At 56.1% G+C, this 21696-nt stretch overlaps 1 protein-coding gene across 4 annotated transcripts in view; it reads right to left on the bottom strand.

Annotated features, from left to right (window-relative positions):
• Window positions 1–21696, bottom strand: part of LOC140402281 (uncharacterized) — a 285684-nt gene that overhangs the window by 126538 nt on the left and 137450 nt on the right. Inside the window, exon 5 of one of the 4 annotated variants that reach the window (XM_072489930.1) lies at window positions 8407–8473. The exons of the other annotated variants lie outside the window; for them this stretch is intronic. Within the exon in view, the coding sequence (XP_072346031.1) occupies window positions 8407–8473 (67 nt within the window). The remainder of the gene's footprint in view (window positions 1–8406; window positions 8474–21696) is intronic. 4 annotated transcript variants of the gene reach the window in all.

Here is a 21696-nt window from a genome sequence, read left to right as displayed (position 1 = left end):
AGCGAAACGTCCTCGTTCCGCGGCCACTGCGCATTCTCCAGCTCAGCCAAGCTCAGTGTCCGCCCGTCCCGTTCACCCGGCGGCCCCTTGTGAATGCGGACCCCCAGGCCGGGCGACTCAGCCCCTCTGTGCCAGCAGCTGACAACCTCGCTCCCAAGGCAAGGTGGGAGGTTGGTGAATCGGGACTGGGTGAAGCGGGTTCACCCGTGCCACGGGCAGCCAGCAAGTCCTCTGCTTGGTGTTGGAGGGGAGGGTGGAGGGGGGCAGGGCTGAGGGTGGGGGTATGGGTAGAGGTTTAAGGAGACGATTAGTGCCCTCTGGGTTGAGAGCGATTTAGTCCAGATGTGCGGTGAAGGATGATGCCACGGTATCCCAGTCACTGTCGCCCGCTCCACTAACCCTCTGAGATCTCTGGGCCGCTCCGATTCACACCTCTCGAGAGTCCTCGATTTAAATCGCTTCGCCATTGGGCCCCTGAGCGCCGGAATTCCCTCCCAAAACCCCCAGTCTGTTTCTCTCTCCTTTAAGACTCTCTTAAAAAAAAACCTCTCGGAACAAGCTCTGATCACCCATCCTGATATCGCCTTCCAGTTTCAAATTTAAATCGCATTGCTTGTGGAGGGGAGACGATGGTGAATTGTGCTATAATTTTTTATTAATTTATAGTGCCCAATTCTTTTTGTTCCAATTAAGGGGCAATTTAGCGCGGCCAATCCACCTACCCTGCACATCTTTTTGGGTTGTGGGGGTGAGACCCACACAGACACGGGGAGAATGTGCAAACTCCGCACGGACAGTGACCCAGGGCCGGGATTCGAACCCGGGTCGTCAGCGGCGTGAGGCAGCAGTGCTAACCACTGCGCCACCGCGCCGCCCAATGGTGCTATATCAATGTGTCTGCACCGGCCATCAATTGAAGGGGGAGATGGGCAGAGGGACTGACTCCCACGCCTGGGATTTTAAAAAGTGGAATCCATGTGCAGGACCTGGACTCAGGAACAAAGTTAAAAATCGGAACTGCAAAGTGTTAATTCAATGGCACGCTCCCAACAAAAGCTGCCAGAACTCTCCAGGCCCGCCCCATCGGGAGCTCAGTAACCCGGACCATTGGATCGTTCCATGTATCTGAGTCTCGGGTTTGACAAGAGGGACGGCTATTTTCCCAGCTTGTAATTGTCTGCTTCACCAAGAGGCCCTGGATGTTAATTAACAGCTAAATTAATCAGGGGAATATAACGAAGGTCTGAGCTCAGCTAAAGAAAACCCGTTGATTAATTCATTAAAGTTTCAGTGTTCTTGTGACCAGGGAGTTCCCATTGTCCCAGTCGCAAAACTGGTCATTAAACTTGCATTTGCATAGCACCTTTAACGTAGTCGAATGCCCCAAGCTGCTTCACAGGAGCGTGTTAAAATTGACACTGAGTCACTGAAGGAGATATTCAGACGAGCTGCAATAACTTGGTCAAAGAGGTGGAAGTTTTAAGGAGGAAGGGAGGAGAGAGAGAATACGGAGAGGTGCCCCCCCCCCGCCCCCCGTCCTCCGGGACCCCTCCCCCCGTCCTCCGGGCCCCCCTCCCCCCCCCGTCACCCACCTCGGTCCCTCAGCCGCACCAACCCCACCGCGGGTGATCACACTCCCCTCGGAGGCAGAAGGTTGTCGGTCCGAGTCCCACCCCGGGGGCGTGGGCAACCAGTCCAGGCCGACCCTCCCGCTGCGGCACGGTGGGGAGTGCTGCCCCCTGTCAGACATGCCACCTTCAAACTGAGGGCAGGGGGTAACCGCTCTCGGGGGGAGGTCAAGGATTCCGCGGCCACTCTTTCAGAGAAGAGTGAGGGGAGATCTCCCCGGCGTCCTGAAGGCCAATATTCTTCCGTCAATCAGCGTGGCTAAAACAGACGCCGTCAGTGGGAGCTTGCTGTGCGCACGTTGGAACCGTGACTACACTTCAAAAGTACCTCACTGGCGGTCGAGCACTTTGAGACGCCATGACGATCGGAAAAGGCGCGCTAACCGTGCAAATAATATCGAGGTAGATTACAGATTGGTTGATTGGCGTCTGTTATCAGGTTTAATAGTATCCCATCTCTGCTCGTGTCGGCTGAATATATCATCTCCAGCTGTGCCGGAGGGCGGGGGAGGGGGGAGAGGAGGGGGTGGGGTGGGGGGGGGGCAATGGCGACTCGGACCCACTCCAGCGAGATTCCAGACGGCAGGACCACGGGATCCAGGAATTATTGGCAGCTTTTGAAGTTAAATCCCGTGGAAATTCGAGTTCTAATCCTTGCTGAACAAGTCCCATTTCTGCGGAGTTACTGACTGGGAGTTGGGTTTTTACAGCGAGGCCACAGGGTGAGGTGCTTCAGGACGGGACTCAAACTCAGCTCCGGGCTGGGGGGGGGCAACCAGCGCAGGCCACTCGGCCCCTCTAACCTGAGCCCCCACCGACCTAGCCCAGTGTCAATCACCCGAATGTAAATGGTGGATTAATCCCACCTCCCCTTCGGAGTATTAACCATTTCACCCCCCGCCTGGAGCTGAGTTTTACAATTCCGTGGGGTTTTATTTTAAGTAGCGTTGACAGGGGTTTAACGTTCTCCTTTCCGACGCCGGGTCACGTAACGCTTCCGGAAAGGGGGCTGGTGGAATTCACCCATCTGGGACTAAGACCCGTGACGGGCGTGGGGAATGTTTCTTGTCGTGTTGGGTGTCCTGATGTACAAACGATCCAACACGGCTGGAGATGGTGTAACTCAATTTTATTAACTACTCAACTGTAACAGCACACTACTAACTTGGGTACGTGCATCACCAGCTAGTCTGCGGACCCTGTCCTATCACTGTCAGGGTGAGGCACTCAGCACATGGTGAATGTCTGAGTGGCAGGCTCTGAGCTTGGTGCTCTGAGCTGGTTGCTGCTGGAATGAGCAGGAACTGTGGTGTTCCCTGTTTTATAGTGCCTGTGCTCTCACTGGTGATTGGTTGCGATGTTGTGTGTGTGTTAGTTGGTCCTACTGCATGTCCATCAGTGTGTGTGTGATTGCACCATGATATGCTGATCTAAATATCATGACATTTCTGACACGGGAAAACACGCCATTCCCATGTGTATAAACCCACTGATTTCTTATCTTAAGAGTTAAAGAGTTACACAGCAGAGAGAGAGAGGCTCTTCAGGCCATCGAGCACCTATCCAGCGCAATCCCATTTCCCAGCCCTCGATCCGTAGCCATGGGCGAGATTCTCCGACCCCCTGCCGGGTCGGAGAATCGCCGGGGGCTGGCATGAATCCCGCCCCCGCCGGTTGCCGAAGTCTCCGGCACCGGATATTCGGCGGGGATGGGAATCGTGCCGCGCCGGTTGGCGGCCCCCCCCCCTCCCCCGCGATTCTCCGGCCCCGATGGGCCGAAGTCCCGCCGCTAAAATGCCTGTCCCGCCGGCGTAGATTAAACCACCTACCTTACCGGCGGGACAAGGCGGCGCGGGCGAACTCCGGGGTCCTGGGGGGGGCGCGGGGCGATCTGTGCCGTGGGGTCACTCTTTCCCTTCCGCCTTCGCCACGGTCTCCACCATGGCGGAGGTGGAAGAGACTCCCTCCACAGCGCATGCGCGGGAATGCCGTCAGCGGCCGCTAACGCTCCCGCGCATGAGCCGCCCGGCAATGTCATTTCCGCGCCAGCTGGCGGGGCGGAAATCCGTCCGGCGCCGACCCTAGCCGCTTAATGTTGGGGCTCGGCCCCCCAAGATGCGGAGCATTCCGCACCTTTGGGGCGGCGCGATGCCCGTCTGATTTGCGCTGTTTTGGGCGCCAGTCGGCGGACATCGCGCCGATACCGGAGAATTTCGCCCCTTGTCTGCGATGGCGTGCCAAGTGCTCATCTAAATGTTGTGAGGGTTCCCGCCTCGACCATCCCTTCAGGCTGTGAGGTCCAGGTTCCTACGTCCCTTTGGGTGAAAAGCGTTTCCTCAAATACCCTCTAAATCGCCTGCCCCTGACCATAAATCCATGCCCCCCTCCCCCCCTGGGTTAGTGAACCCTCTGCTAAGGGGAAAAGTTTCTTCCTATCCACCCTATCTCTGTACCTCATAGTTTTGTGCCCCTCAATCAGGTGCCCCCTCCCCTCAGCCCTCAGGAGAAGAGCCCCAGCCTATCCAGCCTCTCTTCAGAGCTGATGGCGTCTCTGCAGCCTCCCAATCCTTATCCGATAGATCAGTTTGCAGACTATTCCCAGTGAAGGTGATTCAAGCTGTTTTCACAAGCCTGACACTGTTAGTCACCGTTTGGAGGCCCCATTCACAACCCCTTCACGCTGAACCCTTCACTAAAGGTCAGCAAATTAAACTTGGCGTTGGAGTAATCAGCCAGGGGACTGGAGGATTCGGACTGCTCCAGGAAGGCAATAACACCACAGATGCCGAGCTCAAAAGGCCGCAGATCCCAATAATTACAGAACAGCCATATTAAAAATAAAACATTCCAACCATTCAGCATTGCACAATGGAATGTGGCCAAGTCAGCGAAGACGAGGAGCTGAAATGTCTCACTGTCCCGTTCCTATTCGAAGTGAATTGTGAGAGAGAGAGAGAGTGAAAGAGAGAGAGAGAGACAGAGAGACAGACAGAGAGAGACAGAGACAGAGAGACAGACAGAGAGACAGACAGAGAGACAGAGAGAGAGACAGAGAGAGAGAGAGAGAGACAGAGAGACAGACAGAGAGAGACAGAGAGCCAGAGAGAGAGACAGAGAGAGAGACAGAGACAGAGAGAGAGACAGAGACAGAGAGAGAGACAGAGAGAGAGAGAGACAGAGTGACAGAGAACGAGAGAGAGAGACACAGAGAGAGAAACACAGAGAGAGAGAGAAACAGAGAGAGAGAGAGTGAGAAAGAGAGACAGAGAGAGAGACAGAGAGAGAGACAGAGAACGAGAGAGAGAGAGAGACAGAGAGAGACAGTGAGAGAGAGACAGAGTGACAGAGAGAGAGAGACAGAGACAGAGAGAGAAACAGACAAACAGAGAGAAAGAGACAGAGAGAGAGAGAGACAGAGAGAGATGTGGTGATGTGCATCACTGTCAATACACAAGGGGTTAATGTAAATACACTATGACCCATATATAAGGACAGGGCACACATGCTCTGTCTCTTTCCACAGGCGACACTTAGAGAGTAGGACAGGGGCAGATCAGAAGCATCACACCCACCATATGGCTTAGAGCAGACTGGTTAGTTAGACTGAGTTACAATAGCCAGATTAGCAGGAGAGTCAAACTCATAGAGAACTGTGCTAATGGTTCAATAAATCACATTGAACTTACTTCAAAGTCTGAAGTATCTTTTGGTCAAAGCTGCATCGAGTTGCAGCCTGTGTTACCCCAGAGTACACAACACAACAAGAGAGAGACAGAGAGAGAGAGACAGAGAGAAAGAGAGAGACAGAGAGAGAGAGAGAGAGACAGAGAGAGAGACAGAGAGAGAGAGAGAGACAGAGAGAGCGAGAAAGAGAGAGACAGAGAGAGATAGAGAGAGAGAGAGAGAGAGACAGACAGAGAGAGAGAGAGAGACAGAGAGAGAGACAGAGAGAGAGACAGAGAGAGAGACAAAGAGAGAGAGACAGAGGGAGAGAGACAGAGAGGTAAAGACAGAGAGAGAGAGACAGAGAGGTAAAGACAGAGAGAGAGAGAGAGAGCGAGAGACAGAGATAAAGACAGAGAGAGAGAGACACACACACAGAGATAAAGACAGAGAGAAAGAGAGGAATTTCAGTGTCCGTCACATCACCATTTCTAGGCATTCCTGTAAGTTTGATTCTATGACATTTGGGCCCCCTCGTCATGTGACATTTGATCACATGTTGTCCACAGTTTGTTTGGGTCTCCAGTGGCTGAATGGTTTTTTCCCAGTGGTTTCCCCACAGCAACTGTTGGATACCATTCCCCGGGAATAAAGAGGCGGGGGCGGGGGGGGGGGAGATGGAGGCCTAGAGTGGGATGGGGAGGGCGAGGGGCGTGGAGACGCCAGAGGGGAGGGTGTGGTAAGAGCGAGGGGGATGGCGAGGGTGAGAGGGCGGCGCAGTGGCATGGAGGTTAGCACTGTTGCTTCCCAGCGCCAGGGACGCGAGTTCGATTCCCGGCTTGGGTCACTGTCTTTACGGAGTCTGCACGTTCTCCCCGTGTTTGCGTGGGTTTCCTCCGGGTGCTCCGGTTTCCTCCCACAGTCCAAAGACGTGCTGTTAGGTGGGGTTATGGGGATTGGGGGGGAGGGGGGAGTGGGCCTGGGTAGAAGGCTCTGATGGAAGGTCAGTGAAGATGCGATGGGCCGAATGGCCTCCTTCTGCACTGTTGGGATTCAATGGCTGGAAAGGGAGGGGGGGTGAGGTGTGGGGGGGTGGGGGGTCGGAGAGAGTGAGGGGTGGGGGGGTGAGGGGTGGGGAGAGTGAGTGGTGGGGAGAGTGAAGGATGGGGAGAGTGAGGGGTGGGGAGAGTGAGGGGTCGGAGAGGGTGAGGGGTCGGAGAGGGTGAGGGGTGGGAGAGTGAAGGGCCGGGGGGGTGAGGGGTCGGAGAGGGTGAGGGGTGGGGGGGTGAGGGGTCGGAGAGGGTGAGGGGTGGGGGGGTGAGGGGTGGGGAGGGTGAGGGGTCGGAGAGGGTGAGGGGTCGGAGAGGGTGAGGGGTGGGGAGAGTGAGGGGTGGGGAGAGTGAGGGGTGGGGAGAGTGAGGGGTGGGGAGGGTGAGGGGTCGGGAAGGGTGAGGGGTCGGGAAGGGTGAGGGGTCGGAGAGGGTGAGGGGTCGGAGAGGGAGAGGGGTGGGAGAGGGTGAGGAGTCGGAGAGGGTGAGGGGTGAGGAGAGTGAGGGGTGGGGAGGGTGAGGGGTCGGGAAGGGTGAGGGGTGGGGGGGGTGAGGGGTGGGGAGGGTGAGGGGTCGGAGAGGGTGAGGGGTGGGAGAGTGAGGGGTGGGGAGAGTGAGGGGTCGGGGAGAGTGAGGGGTCGGAGAGGGTGAGGGGTGGGGGGTGAGGGGTCGGAGAGTGAAGGGTCAGAGAGGGTGAGGGGTGGGGGGTGAGGGGTCGGAGAGAGTGAGGGGTCGGAGAGGGTGAGGGGTGGGGAGAGTGAGGGGTGGGGAGAGTGAGGGGTGGGGAGAGTGAGGGGTGGGGAGGGTGAGGGGTCGGGAAGGGTGAGGGGTCGGGAAGGGTGAGGGGTCGGAGAGGGTGAGGGGTCGGAGAGGGAGAGGGGTGGGAGAGGGTGAGGAGTCGGAGAGGGTGAGGGGTGAGGAGAGTGAGGGGTGGGGAGGGTGAGGGGTCGGGAAGGGTGAGGGGTGGGGGGGGGTGAGGGGTGGGGAGGGTGAGGGGTCGGAGAGGGTGAGGGGTCGGAGAGGGTGAGGGGTCGGAGAGGGTGAGGGGTGGGAGAGTGAGGGGTGGGGAGAGTGAGGGGTCGGGGAGAGTGAGGGGTCGGAGAGGGTGAGGGGTGGGGGGTGAGGGGTGGGGGGTGAGGGGTCGGAGAGTGAAGGGTCGGAGAGGGTGAGGGGTGGGGGGTGAGGGGTCGGAGAGGGTGAGGGGTGGGAGAGGGTGAGACGTGGGAGAGTGAAGGGTCAGAGAGGGTGAGGGGTCAGAGAGGGTGAGGGGTGGGGGGTGGGGGGCGTGAGGGGTGGGGGGTGAGGGGTCAGAGAGGGTGAGGGGTCGGAGAGGGTGAGGGGTCGGAGAGGGTGAGGGGTCGGAGAGGGTGAGGGGTGGGGAGAGTGAGGGGTCGGAGAGGGTGAGGGGTGGGGGGTGAGGGGTCGGAGAGGGTGAGGGGTCGGAGAGGGTGAGGGGTGGGGTGAGGGGTGGGGGATGAGGGGTCAGAGAGGGTGAGGGGTCGGAGAGGGTGAGGGGTCGGAGAGGGTGAGGGGAGAGTGAGGGGTCGGAGAGGGTGAGGGGTGGGGGAGGTGAGGGGAGGGGGTGAGGGGAGGGGGTGAGGGGAGGGGGGTGAGGGAGGGGGTGGGGGAGGATTCGGCAGGGTGAGGGGGGTGTTGAACTGCAGCCTGTCTGAGTAAAACCCCCGTCATACAGACTCCACAGAGTGAACTGATCTCCACCAACAGGCACCTCTCTGCCCTCAATCTACACCTCAGCTCCCCGACCAAGGTCCGCGGACCGTGACAGCTGCGATGGAATAATGTCCTGGTGAGAACATAAATAATAACGTCTTTACAAAGCTCTCTGAAAACACAGAGTTTCATTGATATAAGATGTATTGTACACTGATGTACAGAACGTTACTGTGCCACTTTCCGTTTTTACTGGTGTCTCGACAATAGTTTTCAGGAGCTAAAATGGGATTGGGAAATAGCCTGGGAAGCGCTGGATCAGGAAGGTGGCCATGGTGTTCTGCGGTCATCCTGTATGCCGGGTGAAAGATAGAAAAAATGGGGAAGATTCTCACCCGCTCGACGAAGCACTCTGCCACCCCCACAGCATCTTTACAGCTCTCCAGGTCTTCCAGTAGCTCACTGCGTGAAGAAATAGAATCGTTTAGAGGTTTATTCGCATCGGGAAGGGTGATGCAAGAGGCAAGCTACTTAAATCATGAATCGATCCTCAGTTAGGCCACATCTCGAGCATTGCCCATACTTGTGGCCTCCACGTGAGGCAGAGGCACTGGAGGAAGATAAAACTGACCAGGCACAACTCGCAAAGAGGCTGCAGGATCCTCTGCCCCGCCTGCAGCGCACCCATGCCCGAGCGTTTCCCGACGGAGAATCCCACTGCTGACGAGGGAGCGCCGCGCCGGGAAGCGGGGCTGGGGGAGGGGGGGGGGAGACAGAGAATCTCCTCCAGGGGCTGAGGCGGGGATCCGATTGAGGTCTGAGAGGGTTCGATTTGCGAGACACTTTCTCGCAAAAGTGCAGCACGGTAGCACAGTGGTTAGCACAGTTGCTTCACAGCTCCAGGGTCCCGGGTTCGATTCCCGGCTTGGGTCACTGTCTGTGCGGAGTCTGCACGTCCTCCCCGTGTCTGCGTGGGTTTCCTCCGGGTGCTCCGGCTTCCTCCCACAGTCCAAAGATGTGCAGGGTAGGTGGATTGGCCATGATAAATTGCCCTTAGTGGGGTTACTGGGTTATGGGGATAGGGTGGAGGTGTTGACCTTGGGTAGGATGCTCTTTCCAAGAGCCGGTGCAGACTCGATGGGTCGAATGGCCTCCTTCTGCACTGTAAATTCTATGATCGCCCATTTGAGGGCGACGGTGGCGATGTCACTGGCGGTGTTCCAGAGACCCCAGACCAATACTCCGGGGGTCACGGGTTGGATTGGATTTGTTTATTGTCACGTGTACCGAGGTACAGTGAAAAGTATTTTTCTGCGAGCAGCTCAACAGATCATTAAGTACATGGGAAGAAAAGGGAAGAAAAGAAAATACATAATAGGGCAACACAACATATACAATGTAACTACATAAGCACTGGCATCGGATGAAGCATACAGGGTGTAGTGTTAATGAGGTCAGTCCATAAGAGGGTCATTTAGGAGTCTGGTGACAGTGGGGAAGAAGCTGTTTTTGAGTCTGTTCGTGCGTGTTCTCAGACTTCTGTATCTCCTGCCCGATGGAAGAAGTTGGAAGAGTGAGTAAGCCGGGTGGGAGGGGTCTTTGATTATGCTGCCCGCTTTCCCCAGGCAGCAAGAGGTGTAGACGGAGTCAATGGATGGGAGGCAGGTTCGTGTGATGGACTGGGCGGTGTTCACGACTCTCTGAAGTTTCTTGCGGTCCTGGGCCGAGCAGTTGCCATACCAGGCTGTGATGCAGCCCGATAGGATGCTTTCTATGGTGCATCTGTAAAAGTTGGTAAGAGTCAATGTGGACTTGCCGAATTTACTTAGTTTCCTGAGGAAGTATAGACGCTGTTGTGCTTTCTTGGTGGTAGCGTCGACGTGGGTGGACCAGGACAGATTTTGGGAGATGTGCACCCCTAGGAATTTGAAACTGCTCAACCTCTCCACCTCGGCCCCGTTGATGTTGACAGGGGTGTGTACAGTACTTTGCTTCCTGAAGTCAATGACCAGCTCTTTAGTTTTGCTGGCATTGAGGGAGAGATTGTTGTCGCTGCACCACTCCACTAGGTTCTCTGTCTCACTCCTGGATTCTGACTCATCGTTATTCGAGATCCGGCCCACTATGGTCGTATCGTCAGCAAACTTGTAGATGGAGTTGGAACCAAGTTTTGCCACACAATCGTGTGTGTACAGGGAGTAGAGTAGGGGGCTAAGTACGCAGCCTTGCGGGCCCCCGGTATTGAGGACTATTGTGGAGGAGGTGTTGTTGTTCATTCTTACTGATTGTGGTCTGTTGGTCAGAAAATCGAGGATCCAGTTGCAGAGTGGGGAGCCAAGTCCTAGGTTTTGGAGCTTTGATATGAGCTTGGCTGGGATTATGGTGTTGAAGGCGGAGCTGTAGTCAATAAATAGGAGTCTGATGTAGGAGTCCTTGTTTTCGAGATGCTCTAGGGATGAGTGTAGGGCCAGGGAAATGGTGTCTGATGTGGACCGGTTGCAGCGGTATGCGAATTGCAGTGGATCAAGGCATTCTGGGAGTATGGAGGTGATGCGCTTCATGATCAACCTCTCGAAGCACTTCATTACGACTGGAGTCAGGGCCACCGGACGGTAGTCATTGAGGCATGTTGCCTGGTTCTTCTTTGGCACCAGTATGATGGTGGTCTTCTTGAAGCAGGTGGGGACCTCGGAGTGGAGTAGGAACAGGTTAAAGATGTCCGCGAATACCTCTGCCAGCTGGTCCTCGCAGGCTCTGAGTGCACAACCAGGGATCCCGTCTGGGCCCGTCGCCTTCCGAGGGTTCACTTTCAGGAAGGCCAATCTGACTTCGGAAGCTGTGATGGTGGGTATGGGTGAGTTATGGGCTGCTGGGGCACTCGACAGCTGATTGTTGGTTACTTGCTCAAACTGAGCATAGAATGCATTGAGTTCATCGGGGAGGGGTGCGCTGCCGCCAGAGATACTGTTCGGCTTCGCTTTGTAGCCGGTTATGTTGTTTAGTCCTTGCCACAACCGCCGAGAGTTTGTCTGTGACTCTAGCTTGGTTTGATATTCTCTCTTGGCATTCCGGCTGGCTTTGCGGAGGTCGTACCTGGATTTCTTGTATAGGTCAGGGTCGTCTGCCTTGAACGCCTCAGATCTGTCCTTCAGTAGGGAGTCAATCTCGCGATTGAGCCATGGTTTCCGGTTGGGGAACGCACGTACTGCTTCCTTTGGCACGCAGTCGTCCACACATTTGCTGATGAAGTCTGTGACGGTGGTGGCATACTCATTTAAGTTGGTCGCTGAGTTCTTAAATATGGACCAGTCCACTGTCTCTAAGCAGTCACGCAAGAGCTCTTCTGTCTCCTCGGACCAGCACTGCACAATCTTCTTCGCTGGATTCTCCCGCTTGAGTTTCTGCTTGTATGGCGGGAGAAGGAGCACCGTCTTATGGTCTGATTTCCCAAAGTGCGGTCGGGGGATGGAACGGTAGGCGCCCTTGATTTTTTGAGCAGCAGTGGTCAAGAGTGTTGTCGCCCCTGGTGGGACAGGAGATGTACTGGTGGAATTTTGGCAGTACACTCTTGAGGTTGGGCTTGTTGAAGTCTCCGGCCACGATGAACAAGGCTTCCGGGTGTTCTGTTTCGTAGTTGTTTATTACTGTGTATAGTTCGTCCAGCGCCTTCCTCACTACTGCCTGGGGTGGGATGTAGACCGCTGTGATAATGGCTGAAGTGAACTCACGTGGAAGATAATATGGGTGGCACTTCACGGTCAGGTATTCCAGGTCTGGGAGCAGTGGGTCGCCAGAGTCGTCACATCCAAGCACCAGGAGGAATTGATGAGGAGGCAAAGCCCTCCACCCTTCGCTTTGCCTGATGATGCCGTGCGGTCCGCCCGGTAAATTGAGAAGCCTTCAGGTTGTATGACACAGTCCGGTGAGGCAGGGGTGAGCCATGTCTCTGTGAAACAGAGCACACAGCAGTCTCTTACTTCCCTCTGAGAGGTAAGTCTGGCGTTAAGTTCATCCAGCTTGTTTTCGATCGCTTGGACGTTTGCCAGGAGTATGCTGGGGAGAGGGGTCTTGAAACCGCGTTGCTTCAGTCTAACCTGCAGACCGCTGCGTTTCCATCGCGTCCTCAGTCGGCGGCTGCTGCTGGATGATCCTGGGATCCGATGGGAGATGTCAGCCCTTGTGGAAGGTAGGTGGTTGCGTCTGGCGGGGTCCAGGGCGCTGGCAAGGTCCAGGGCGCTGGCAAGGTCCAGGGCGCTGGCAAGGTCCAGGGCGCTGGTTACGTTTCCGGGGTCGCGTCTGGCAGGGTCCCAGGCGCTGGTTGAGGTAGAGGGGTTGCTAGGGGGTCATGTTTGCGATCCGGATTGGTCCCGGCGTTCTGCGGGCACGGGAATACCTTGCAGCGCGTTCGGGCACTCGCGCGGGGTCTCCGCCATTTCGGGGGTCCTGGGTCGTAGGCAGGGGCTTCCTGAGGCAGGTTGGGCTGAATCCCATTTCGGTTCAAATCCCATCATGGCAGGTCCTGGAATTTACATTAAATCTGGAATTGAAAGCGCGTCTCAGTAACGGGAAACTATCGTCGATTGTGGTGAAACCCCATGTGGTTCACTAATGTCCCCTTCAGGGAAGGAAATCTGCCGTCCTTACCCGGTCTGGCCTACATGTGACTCCAGACCCACAGCAATACGGGTGACTCTTAACTGTCCCTGAAATGATCGAGCGAGACACTTGTTTCGAGGGCAATTCATAATAATAATCATCTTTATTGTCACAAGTAGGCTTACATTAACACTGCAATGAAGTTACTGTGGAGAGCCCCTAGTCGCCACACTCCGGCGCCTGTTCGGGTACACAGAGGGAGAATTCAGAATGTCCAATTCACCCAACAAGCACGTCTGTCGGGACTTGTGGGAGGAAACCGGAGCACCCGGAGGAAACCCACGCAGACACGGGGAGAACGTGCAGACTCCGCACAGACAGTGACCCAAGCCGGGAATTGAACTCGGGTCCCTGGCTATGTCAGGCAGCAGTGCTAACCACCGTGCCATTGCGCCACCCTCTCACACTCGCTATCCCCCTCGCTCTCCCCACACCCTCCCCTCTGCCGTCTCCATGCCCCTCACCCTCACTATCCCATTCTCGGCCTCCATTCCTCTCCAGTCCAAAGATGTGCAGGTTAGGTGGATTGGCCATGATAAATTGCCCTTAGTGTCCAAACAGGTTAGGTGGGGTTACTGGGTTACAGGGATAGGGTGGAGGCGTGGGCTTAAGTAGGGTGCTCTTTCCAAGGGCCGGTGCAGACTCGATGGGCCGAATGGCCTCCTTCTGCACTGTAAATGCTATGATTCTATGTCCCAGGAAGGTTTGGACAGGCTGGGGTTGTCCTGCTTGGTACACAGGAGGCTGAGGGGAGAGTTGATTAAGATCTACAGGACTGTGAGGGTCAGGACTGAGGCTGCATTGTTTACTTGAGGAGAGACACCAGTGAGTAGGGGGCATAGATTTAAAGTGGTTGGGTGGTGTTCTTTGTGTTTCTAATTCTAGGATGGTTGGCGTGGTGATCACAAAGATCGCAAAACAGCTTTAACTTGAACAAAGCTAAAGATTTATTTACATTACTTAATTGGATTTAACACTTACTCCAATAAAACAAACAATTGATAATCTACACTCATCTACTACTAATCTCCACACTAATACAATAACTATGATCTGCTCTCACTCACGCAATCTTTCCTTCAGTCTATCTTCCAGCTTTCACCTCAACCGTTCACCCACAAGGCTTAGCATCTATGCCTTATATAGTTCTACATCTAGCTCCCTCTAGTGGTTGATTTGGACAAAACATTAACCCTTACAGTTCTGTACATTTATGACAATGTCACAGTTGGCAGAAGGTTTAGAGGGGGGAATGAGGAGAAGGCTTTTCGCCCACAGGGTGGTGGGGGTCAGGAACTCACTGCCTGAAAGGGTGGCAGGGGCGGGGAGCAAATTGTTGAAGGGCACCAAAGTGATGGGCAGAGATATTCTCTGATTGTTTGTGCCCGGCATGAACCTTGAACTGTATCCCGAGATCAAACCTTCACCAGTCTGCACTGGTCCCACTTTCCTGAACCCACATCCGGGGGTTAATTTTCGGACTCGAGGAGGTTCCCCCACCCCACGTCCAGCTTCAGCTTTCATCTTCTGCCCCTTTACATTTAAACCAACCCCAGTAAGGTCCTCACCACAGACGTTACAATGGGAGGAATCCGATCATTCCCGCTAAATTACCCGTGGGAGTGAGACAAAAGCGCTGGGATTTTCCAGCCGGCGAAAGACTCTCTGGCGAGGGAGGAGTGGGGGGAAGGAGGCTGCTGAATCCTCATTCAGAATCCTCGCAATACAAACCCCAGGTTGGGTGGAAGGAATGCACCTCGCCCCCCCCCCCCCCCCCCAGCCCGAGACCGGGATATGGGAATGTGGGAGACATCCATCTTCCTGAGTAATGTGAGGGCTCCTTTCGAGCGAGCCTGACTGAGGGCCTGCCAGATGTTCCAGCTCGCGGGGGTCTCGCGCCTCCGGCATCTACTCCAACTGAGGCGGCTGAGGTGAAAACCAGTTAACCCAACGCACCTCCCCCCCCCCCCTCCCCCAAGCGACACCCAAAGTCAGCACACACTTTATTTTAACCATTTTACTGCCTCTTTTCCCAGCCAGGCAGTGCTTCAGTTTGTAAACTTGGCATCGTTACAGGTACTTGTACAGCACTCCCTCAGTACTGACCCTCTGACAGTGCAGCACTCCCTCAGTACTGACCCTCTGACAGTGCAGCACTCCCTCAGTACTGACCCTCTGACAGTGCAGCACTCCCTCAGTACTGACCCTCTGACAGTGCAGCACTCCCTCAGTACTGACCCTCTGACAGTGCAGCACTCCCTCAGTACTGACCCTCTGACAGTGCAGCACTCCCTCAGTACTGACCCTCTGACAGTGCGGCACTCCCTCAGTACTGACCCTCTGACAGTGCGGCACTCCCTCAGTACTGACCCTCTGACAGTGCAGCACTCCCTCAGTACTGACCCTCTGACAACGTGGCACTCCCTCAGTACTGACCCTCTGACAGTGCGGCACTCCCTCAGTACTGACCCTCTGACAATGCAGCACTCCCTCAGTACTGACCCTCTGACAACGTGGCACTCCCTCAGTACTGACCCTCTGACAGTGCGGCACTCCCTCAGTACTGACCCTCTGACAGTGCAGCACTCCCTCAGTACTGACCCTCTGACAGTGCAGCACTCCCTCAGTACTGACCCTCTGACAGTGCGGCACTCCCTCAGTACTGACCCTCTGACAGTGCAGCACTCCCTCAGTACTGACCCTCTGACAGTGCAGCACTCCCTCAGTACTGACCCTCTGACAGTGCATCACTCCCTCAGTACTGACCCTCTGACAGTGCGGCACTCCCTCAGTACTGACCCTCTGACAGTGCAGCACTCCCTCAGTACTGACCCTCTGACAGTGCAGCTCTCCCTCAGTACTAACCCTCTGACAGTGCAGCACTCCCTCAGTACTGACCCTCTGACAGTGCGGCACTCCCTCAGTACTGACGCCCTGACAGTGCAGCTCTCCCTCAGTACTAACCCTCTGACAGTGCAGCACTCCCTCAGTACTGACCCTCTGACAGTGCGGCACTCCCTCAGTACTGACCCTCTGACAGTGCGGCACTCCCTCAGTACTGACCCTCTGACAGTGCAGCACTCCCTCAGTACTGACCCTCTGACAGTGCAGCACTCCCTCAGTACTGACCCTCTGACAGTGCAGCTCTCCCTTAGTACTAACCCTCTGACAGTGCGGCGCTCCGTCAGTACTGACCCTCTGACAGTGCAGCACTCCCTCAGTACTGACCCTCTGACAGTGCAGCGCTCCCTCAGTACTGACCCTCTGACAGTGCGGCACTCCCTCAGTACTGACCCTCTGACAGTGCGGCTCTCCCTCAGTACTAACCCTCTGACAGTGCGGCGCTCCGTCAGTACTGACCCTCTGACAGTGCAGCACTCCCTCAGTACTGACCCTCTGACAGTGCAGCGCTCCCTCAGTACTGACCCTCTGACAGTGCGGCACTCCCTCAGTACTGACCCTCTGACAGTGCAGCACTCCCTCAGTACTGACCCTCTGACAGTGCAGCACTCCCTCAGTACTGACCCTCTGACAGTGCAACACTCGTACAGTACTGACCCTCTGACAGTGCAGCACTCCCTCAGTACTGACCTCTGACAGTGCAGCACTCCCTCAGTACTGACCCTCTGACAGTGCAGCACTCCCTCAGTACTGACCCTCTGACAGTGCAGCTCTCCCTCAGTACTAACCCTCTGACAGTGCAGCTCTCCCTCAGTACTAACCCTCTGACAGTGCGGCGCTCCGTCAGTACTGACCCTCTGACAGTGCAGCACTCCCTCAGTACTGACCCTCTGACAGTGCAGCGCTCCCTCAGTACTGACCCTCTGACAGTGCGGCACTCCCTCAGTACTGACCCTCTGACAGTGCAGCTCTCCCTCAGTACTAACCCTCTGACAGTGCGGCGCTCCGTCAGTACTGACCCTCTGACAGTGCAGCGCTCCCTCAGTACTGACCCTCTGACAGTGCGGCACTCCCTCAGTACTGACCCTCTGACAGTGCAGCACTCCCTCAGTACTGACCCTCTGACAGTGCAGCACTCCCTCAGTACTGACCCTCTGACAGTGCAACACTCGTACAGTACTGACCCTCTGACAGTGCGGCACTCCCTCAGTACTGACCCTCTGACAGTGCGGCACTCCCTCAGTACTGACCCTCTGACAGTGCAGCACTCCCTCAGTACTGACCCTCTGACAGTGCAGCACTCCCTCAGTACCGACCCTCTGACAGTGCAACACTCGTACAGTACTGACCCTCTGACAGTGCAGCACTCCCCCAGTACTGACACTCTGACAGTGCAGCACTCCCTCAGTACTGACCCTCTGACAGTGCGGCACTCCCTCAGTACTGACCCTCTGACAGTGCGTTGCTCCCTCAGTACTGACCCTCTGACAGTGCCGCACTCCCTCAGTACTGACCCTCTGACAGTGCGGCACCCCCTCAGTACTGACCCTCTGACAGTGCGGCACTCCCTCAGTACTGACCCTCTGACAGTGCAGCACTCCCTCAGTACTGACCCACTGACAGTGCAGCACTCCCTCAGTACTGACCGTCTGACAGTGCAGCACTCCCTCAGTACTGACCCTCTGACAGTGCAGCGCTCACTCAGTACTGACCCTCTGACAGTGCAGCGCTCCCTCAGTACTGACCCTCTGACAGTGCGGTACTCCCTCAGTACTGACCCTCTGACAGTGCAGCACTCCCTCAGTACTGACCCTCTGACAGTGCGGCACTCCCTCAGTACTGACCCTCTGACAGTACAGCACTCCCTCAGTACTGACCCTCTGACAGTGCGGCTCTCCCTCAGTACTGACCCTCTGACAGTGCAGCACTCTCTCAGTACTGACCCTCTGACAGTGCGGCACTCCCTCAGTACTGACCCTCTGACAGTGCGGCACTCCCTCAGTACTGACCCTCTGACCGTGCAGCACCCCCTCAGTACTGACCCGCTGACAGTGCGGCACTCCCTCAGTACTGAGCCTCTGACAGTGCGGCACTCCCTCAGTACTGACCCTCTGACAGTGCGGCACTCCCTCAGCACTGACCCTCTGACAGTGCAGCACTCCCTCAGCACTGACCCTCTGACAGTGCAGCACTCCCTCAGTACTGATCCTCTGACAGTGCAGCACTCCCTCAGTACTGACCCTCTGACAGTGCGGCACTCCCTCAGCACTGACCCTCTGACAGTGCAGCACTCCCTCAGTACTGACCATCTGACAGTGCGGCACTCCCTCAGTACTGACGTTCTGACAGTGCAGCACTCCCTCAGTACTGACCCTCTGACAGTGCGGCACTCCCTCAGTACTGACCCTCTGACAGTGCAGCACTCCCTCAGGACTAACCCTCTGACAGTGCAGCTCTCCCTCAGTACTGACCCTCTGACAGTGCGGCACTCCCTCAGTACTGACCCTCTGACTGTGCAGCACTCCCTCAGTACTGACCCTCTGACAGTGCAGCACTCCCTCAGTACTGACCCTCTGACAGTGCAGCTCTCCCTCAGTACTAACCCTCTGACAGTGCAGCACTCCCTCAGTACTGACCCTCTGACAGTGCAGGACTAACCCTCTGACAGTGCGGCACTCCCTCAGTACTGACCCTCTGACAGTGCAGCTCTCCCTCAGTACTAACCCTCTGACAGTGCGGCGCTCCGTCAGTACTGACCCTCTGACAGAGCAGCACTCCCTCAGTACTGACCCTCTGACAGTGCGGCACTCCCTCAGTACTGACCCTCTGACAGTGCAGCACTCCATCAGCACTGACCCTCTGACAGTGCGGCACTCCCTCAGTACTGACTCTCTGACAGTGCAGCACTCCCTCAGTACTGACCCTCTGACAGTGCGGCACTCCCTCAGTACTGACCCTCTGACAGTGCAGGACTCCCTCAGTACTGACCCTCTGACAGTGCAGCTCTCCCTCAGTACTAACCCTCTGACAGTGCAGCACTCCCTCAGTACTGACCCTCTGACAGTGCGGCACTCCCTCAGTACTGACCCTCTGACAGTGCAGCTCTCCCTCAGTACTGACCCTCTGACAGTGCAGCACTCCCTCAGTACTGACCCTCTGACAGTGCGGCACTCCCTCAGTACCAACCCTCTGACAGTGCAGCTCTCCCTCAGTACCGACCCTCTGACAGTGCAGCACTCCCTCAGTACTGTCTGTCTGACAGTGCGGCACTCCCTCAGTACTGACCCTCTGACAGTGCGGCACTCCCTCAGTACTGACTCTCTGACAGTGCGGCACTCCCTCAGTACTGACCGTCTGACAGTGCAGCACTCCCTCAGTACTGACCCTCTGACAGTGCAGCGCTCACTCAGTACTGACCCTCTGACAGTGCAGCGCTCCCTCAGTACTGACCCTCTGACAGTGCGGCACTCCCTCAGTACTGACCCTCTGACAGTGCAGCACTCCCTCAGTACTGACCCTCTGACAGTGCGGCACTCCCTCAGTACTGACCCTCTGACAGTACAGCACTCCCTCAGTACTGACCCTCTGACAGTGCGGCTCTCCCTCAGTACTGACCCTCTGACAGTGCAGCACTCCCTCAGTACTGACCCTCTGACAGTGCGGCACTCCCTCAGTACTGACCCTCTGACAGTGCGGCACTCCCTCAGTACTGACCCTCTGACAGTGCAGCACTCCCTCAGTACTGACCCTCTGACAGTGCAGCACTCCCTCAGCACTGACCCTCTGACAGTGCAGCACTCCCTCAGTACTGACCCTCTGACAGTGCGGCACTCCCTCAGTACTGACGTTCTGACAGTGCAGCACTCCCTCAGTACTGACCCTCTGACAGTGCGGCACTCCCTCAGTACTGACCCTCTGACAGTGCAGCTCTCCCTCAGTACTAACCCTCTGACAGTGCAGCACTCCCTCAGTACTGACCCTCTGACAGTGCAGCACTCCCTCAGGACTAACCCTCTGACAGTGCAGCTCTCCCTCAGTACTAACCCTCTGACAGTGCAGCTCTCCCTCAGTACTGACCCTCTGACAGTGCAGCACTCCCTCAGTACTGACCCTCTGACAGTGCGGCGCTCCGTCAGTACTGACCCTCTGACAGTGCAGCACTCCCTCAGTACTGACCCTCTGACAGTGCGGCACTCCCTCAGTACTGACCCTCAGACAGTGCTGCACTCCCTCAGTACTGACCCTCTGACAGTGCGGCACTCCCTCAGTACTGACCCTCTGACAGTGCTGCACTCCCTCAGTACTGACCCTCTGACAGTGCGGCACTCCCTCAGTACTGACCCTCTGACAGTGCGGCACTCCCTCAGTACTGACCCTCTGACAGTGCAGCACTCCCTCAGTACTGACTCTCTGACAGTGCAGCACTCCCTCAGTACTGACCCTCTGACAGTGCGGCACTCCCTCAGTACTGACCCTCTGACAGTGCAGCTCTCCCTCAGTACTGACTCTCTGACAGTGCAGCACTCCCTCAGTACTGACCCTCTGACAGTGCAGGACTCCCTCAGTACTGACCCTCTGACAGTGCAGCTCTCCCGAGACTTTGAGACTTTAGCCTGTATAGGACAGCCATGCAGCTTGACCCTATCGTCTCCCCAGTAAGAAAATCCTGATATCCACAGAACCGAAACAATTAATCAGCAGGGTTTATGTCACTTTATGTTCTAGATCCTCTGTGAGCATATTGAAAATCCCGTGGTCTTTGGAAAAAGATTTGGCAGTGAAAATTGATGAGGAGACTTGGGGTAGTATGTGGGAAAATGCCACTAGGATCTCAGTCTGTAATGGAAAGAAGGAGACTCGGTTCAAAATATTACATCGCCTGCGTATCGCACCAGGCTCGAGACACAGGTCTGACCTTTTGCTGTGCGAAAAATTCAAGGTTGTCGAGGGAGATTATGGACAGTGTGTGTGTGGTCCTGTGTCAAAGTGAAAAGCTATTGGTCTGGTGTATTCAAAGAGTTTGAGAAGATGTTCGGGACGGCCTTCGAATTTGACCCCTTGTTCCTAATGCTGGGCCTCCCAGACAGGGGAATCGTTGACACAAACGGAAAGAGGCTGCATAACGTCCTCACCTTTGCTGCTCGGAGGGACATCCTCTGCTTCTGTAATAGCAACAAGTCGACTTCAATTCAGAATTGGCATGGAATTATGTATTCCAATGGAGTTCCCAACATGCACGCTCTGTTCTATATTGGAAGCGTTCCAAAAAATTTGCGACCCTCTATATAGGGCGCTATTCTCCACTCCCGCGCCGTCTGGGCGAATCACCGGGGCCGCCAAAATTTCCCGGGACGCCGGTCCGACGCCCTCCCGCGATTCTCCCAAGCGACGGGAACAGCCCGGTCGAGTTCCGCGGGCCGCAAGCCGGAGACACCCAAAATGGCGATTCTCCGGCACACCCGCTATTCTCAGGCCCGGATGGGCCGAGCAGCCAGCCCAAAACGGCGGGTTCCTCCCGGCGCCATCCACACCTGGTCGCTGCCGTCGTGAACGGTGCGTGAACACTGGGGGGGGCGACCTGCGGGGGTGTGGGGGGGGGGGGATCCTGCACCGGGGGGTACCTCAAATGTGGCAAGGCCCGCGATCAGTGTGCACCGATCGTCGGGCCGTCCTCTCTGAAGGAGGACCTCCTTCCTTCCGCGGCCCCGCAAGATCCGTCGGACATCTTCTTGCGGAGCGGACTCGGAGAGGACGGCAACCACGCATGCGTTCACGACAGCGTGGGCACTTCGGCGCGGGAGTGGAGAATCCCGCCCACAGGTTCCGTAACGTCTGGCTTGTTCCTACAAGGTTTTCCAGATTTCACGGGTCTATCCCGTTCTCCCCCATTTGTTTCAGCTCCTGTCCGCTGCTTTGTATAAATAGAGGCGGCAAGTTTGATCATGACGCTGAACCGACCGTGACAGTGCTCTGTGTTTTCCTCTATTCGTGTCAGCAGAAGTTTTTGTGCTGGATTGCACCAGTTTCCAGGACTTGTGTTATTTGTAAAATTGGAAAAGCTCTAATAAATTATATATTTTTATAAAAACATTCCGTCAGAGGTGACTGAATTCCGGATTCCCTCGGGA

Source organism: Scyliorhinus torazame, chromosome 25 (assembly GCF_047496885.1).
Source record: "Scyliorhinus torazame isolate Kashiwa2021f chromosome 25, sScyTor2.1, whole genome shotgun sequence".
In the NCBI taxonomy this organism is placed as follows: domain Eukaryota; kingdom Metazoa; phylum Chordata; class Chondrichthyes; order Carcharhiniformes; family Scyliorhinidae; genus Scyliorhinus; species Scyliorhinus torazame.
Note: the sequence above shows the minus strand (reverse complement) of the source record. Positions and strands in the feature narration are given on the sequence as shown.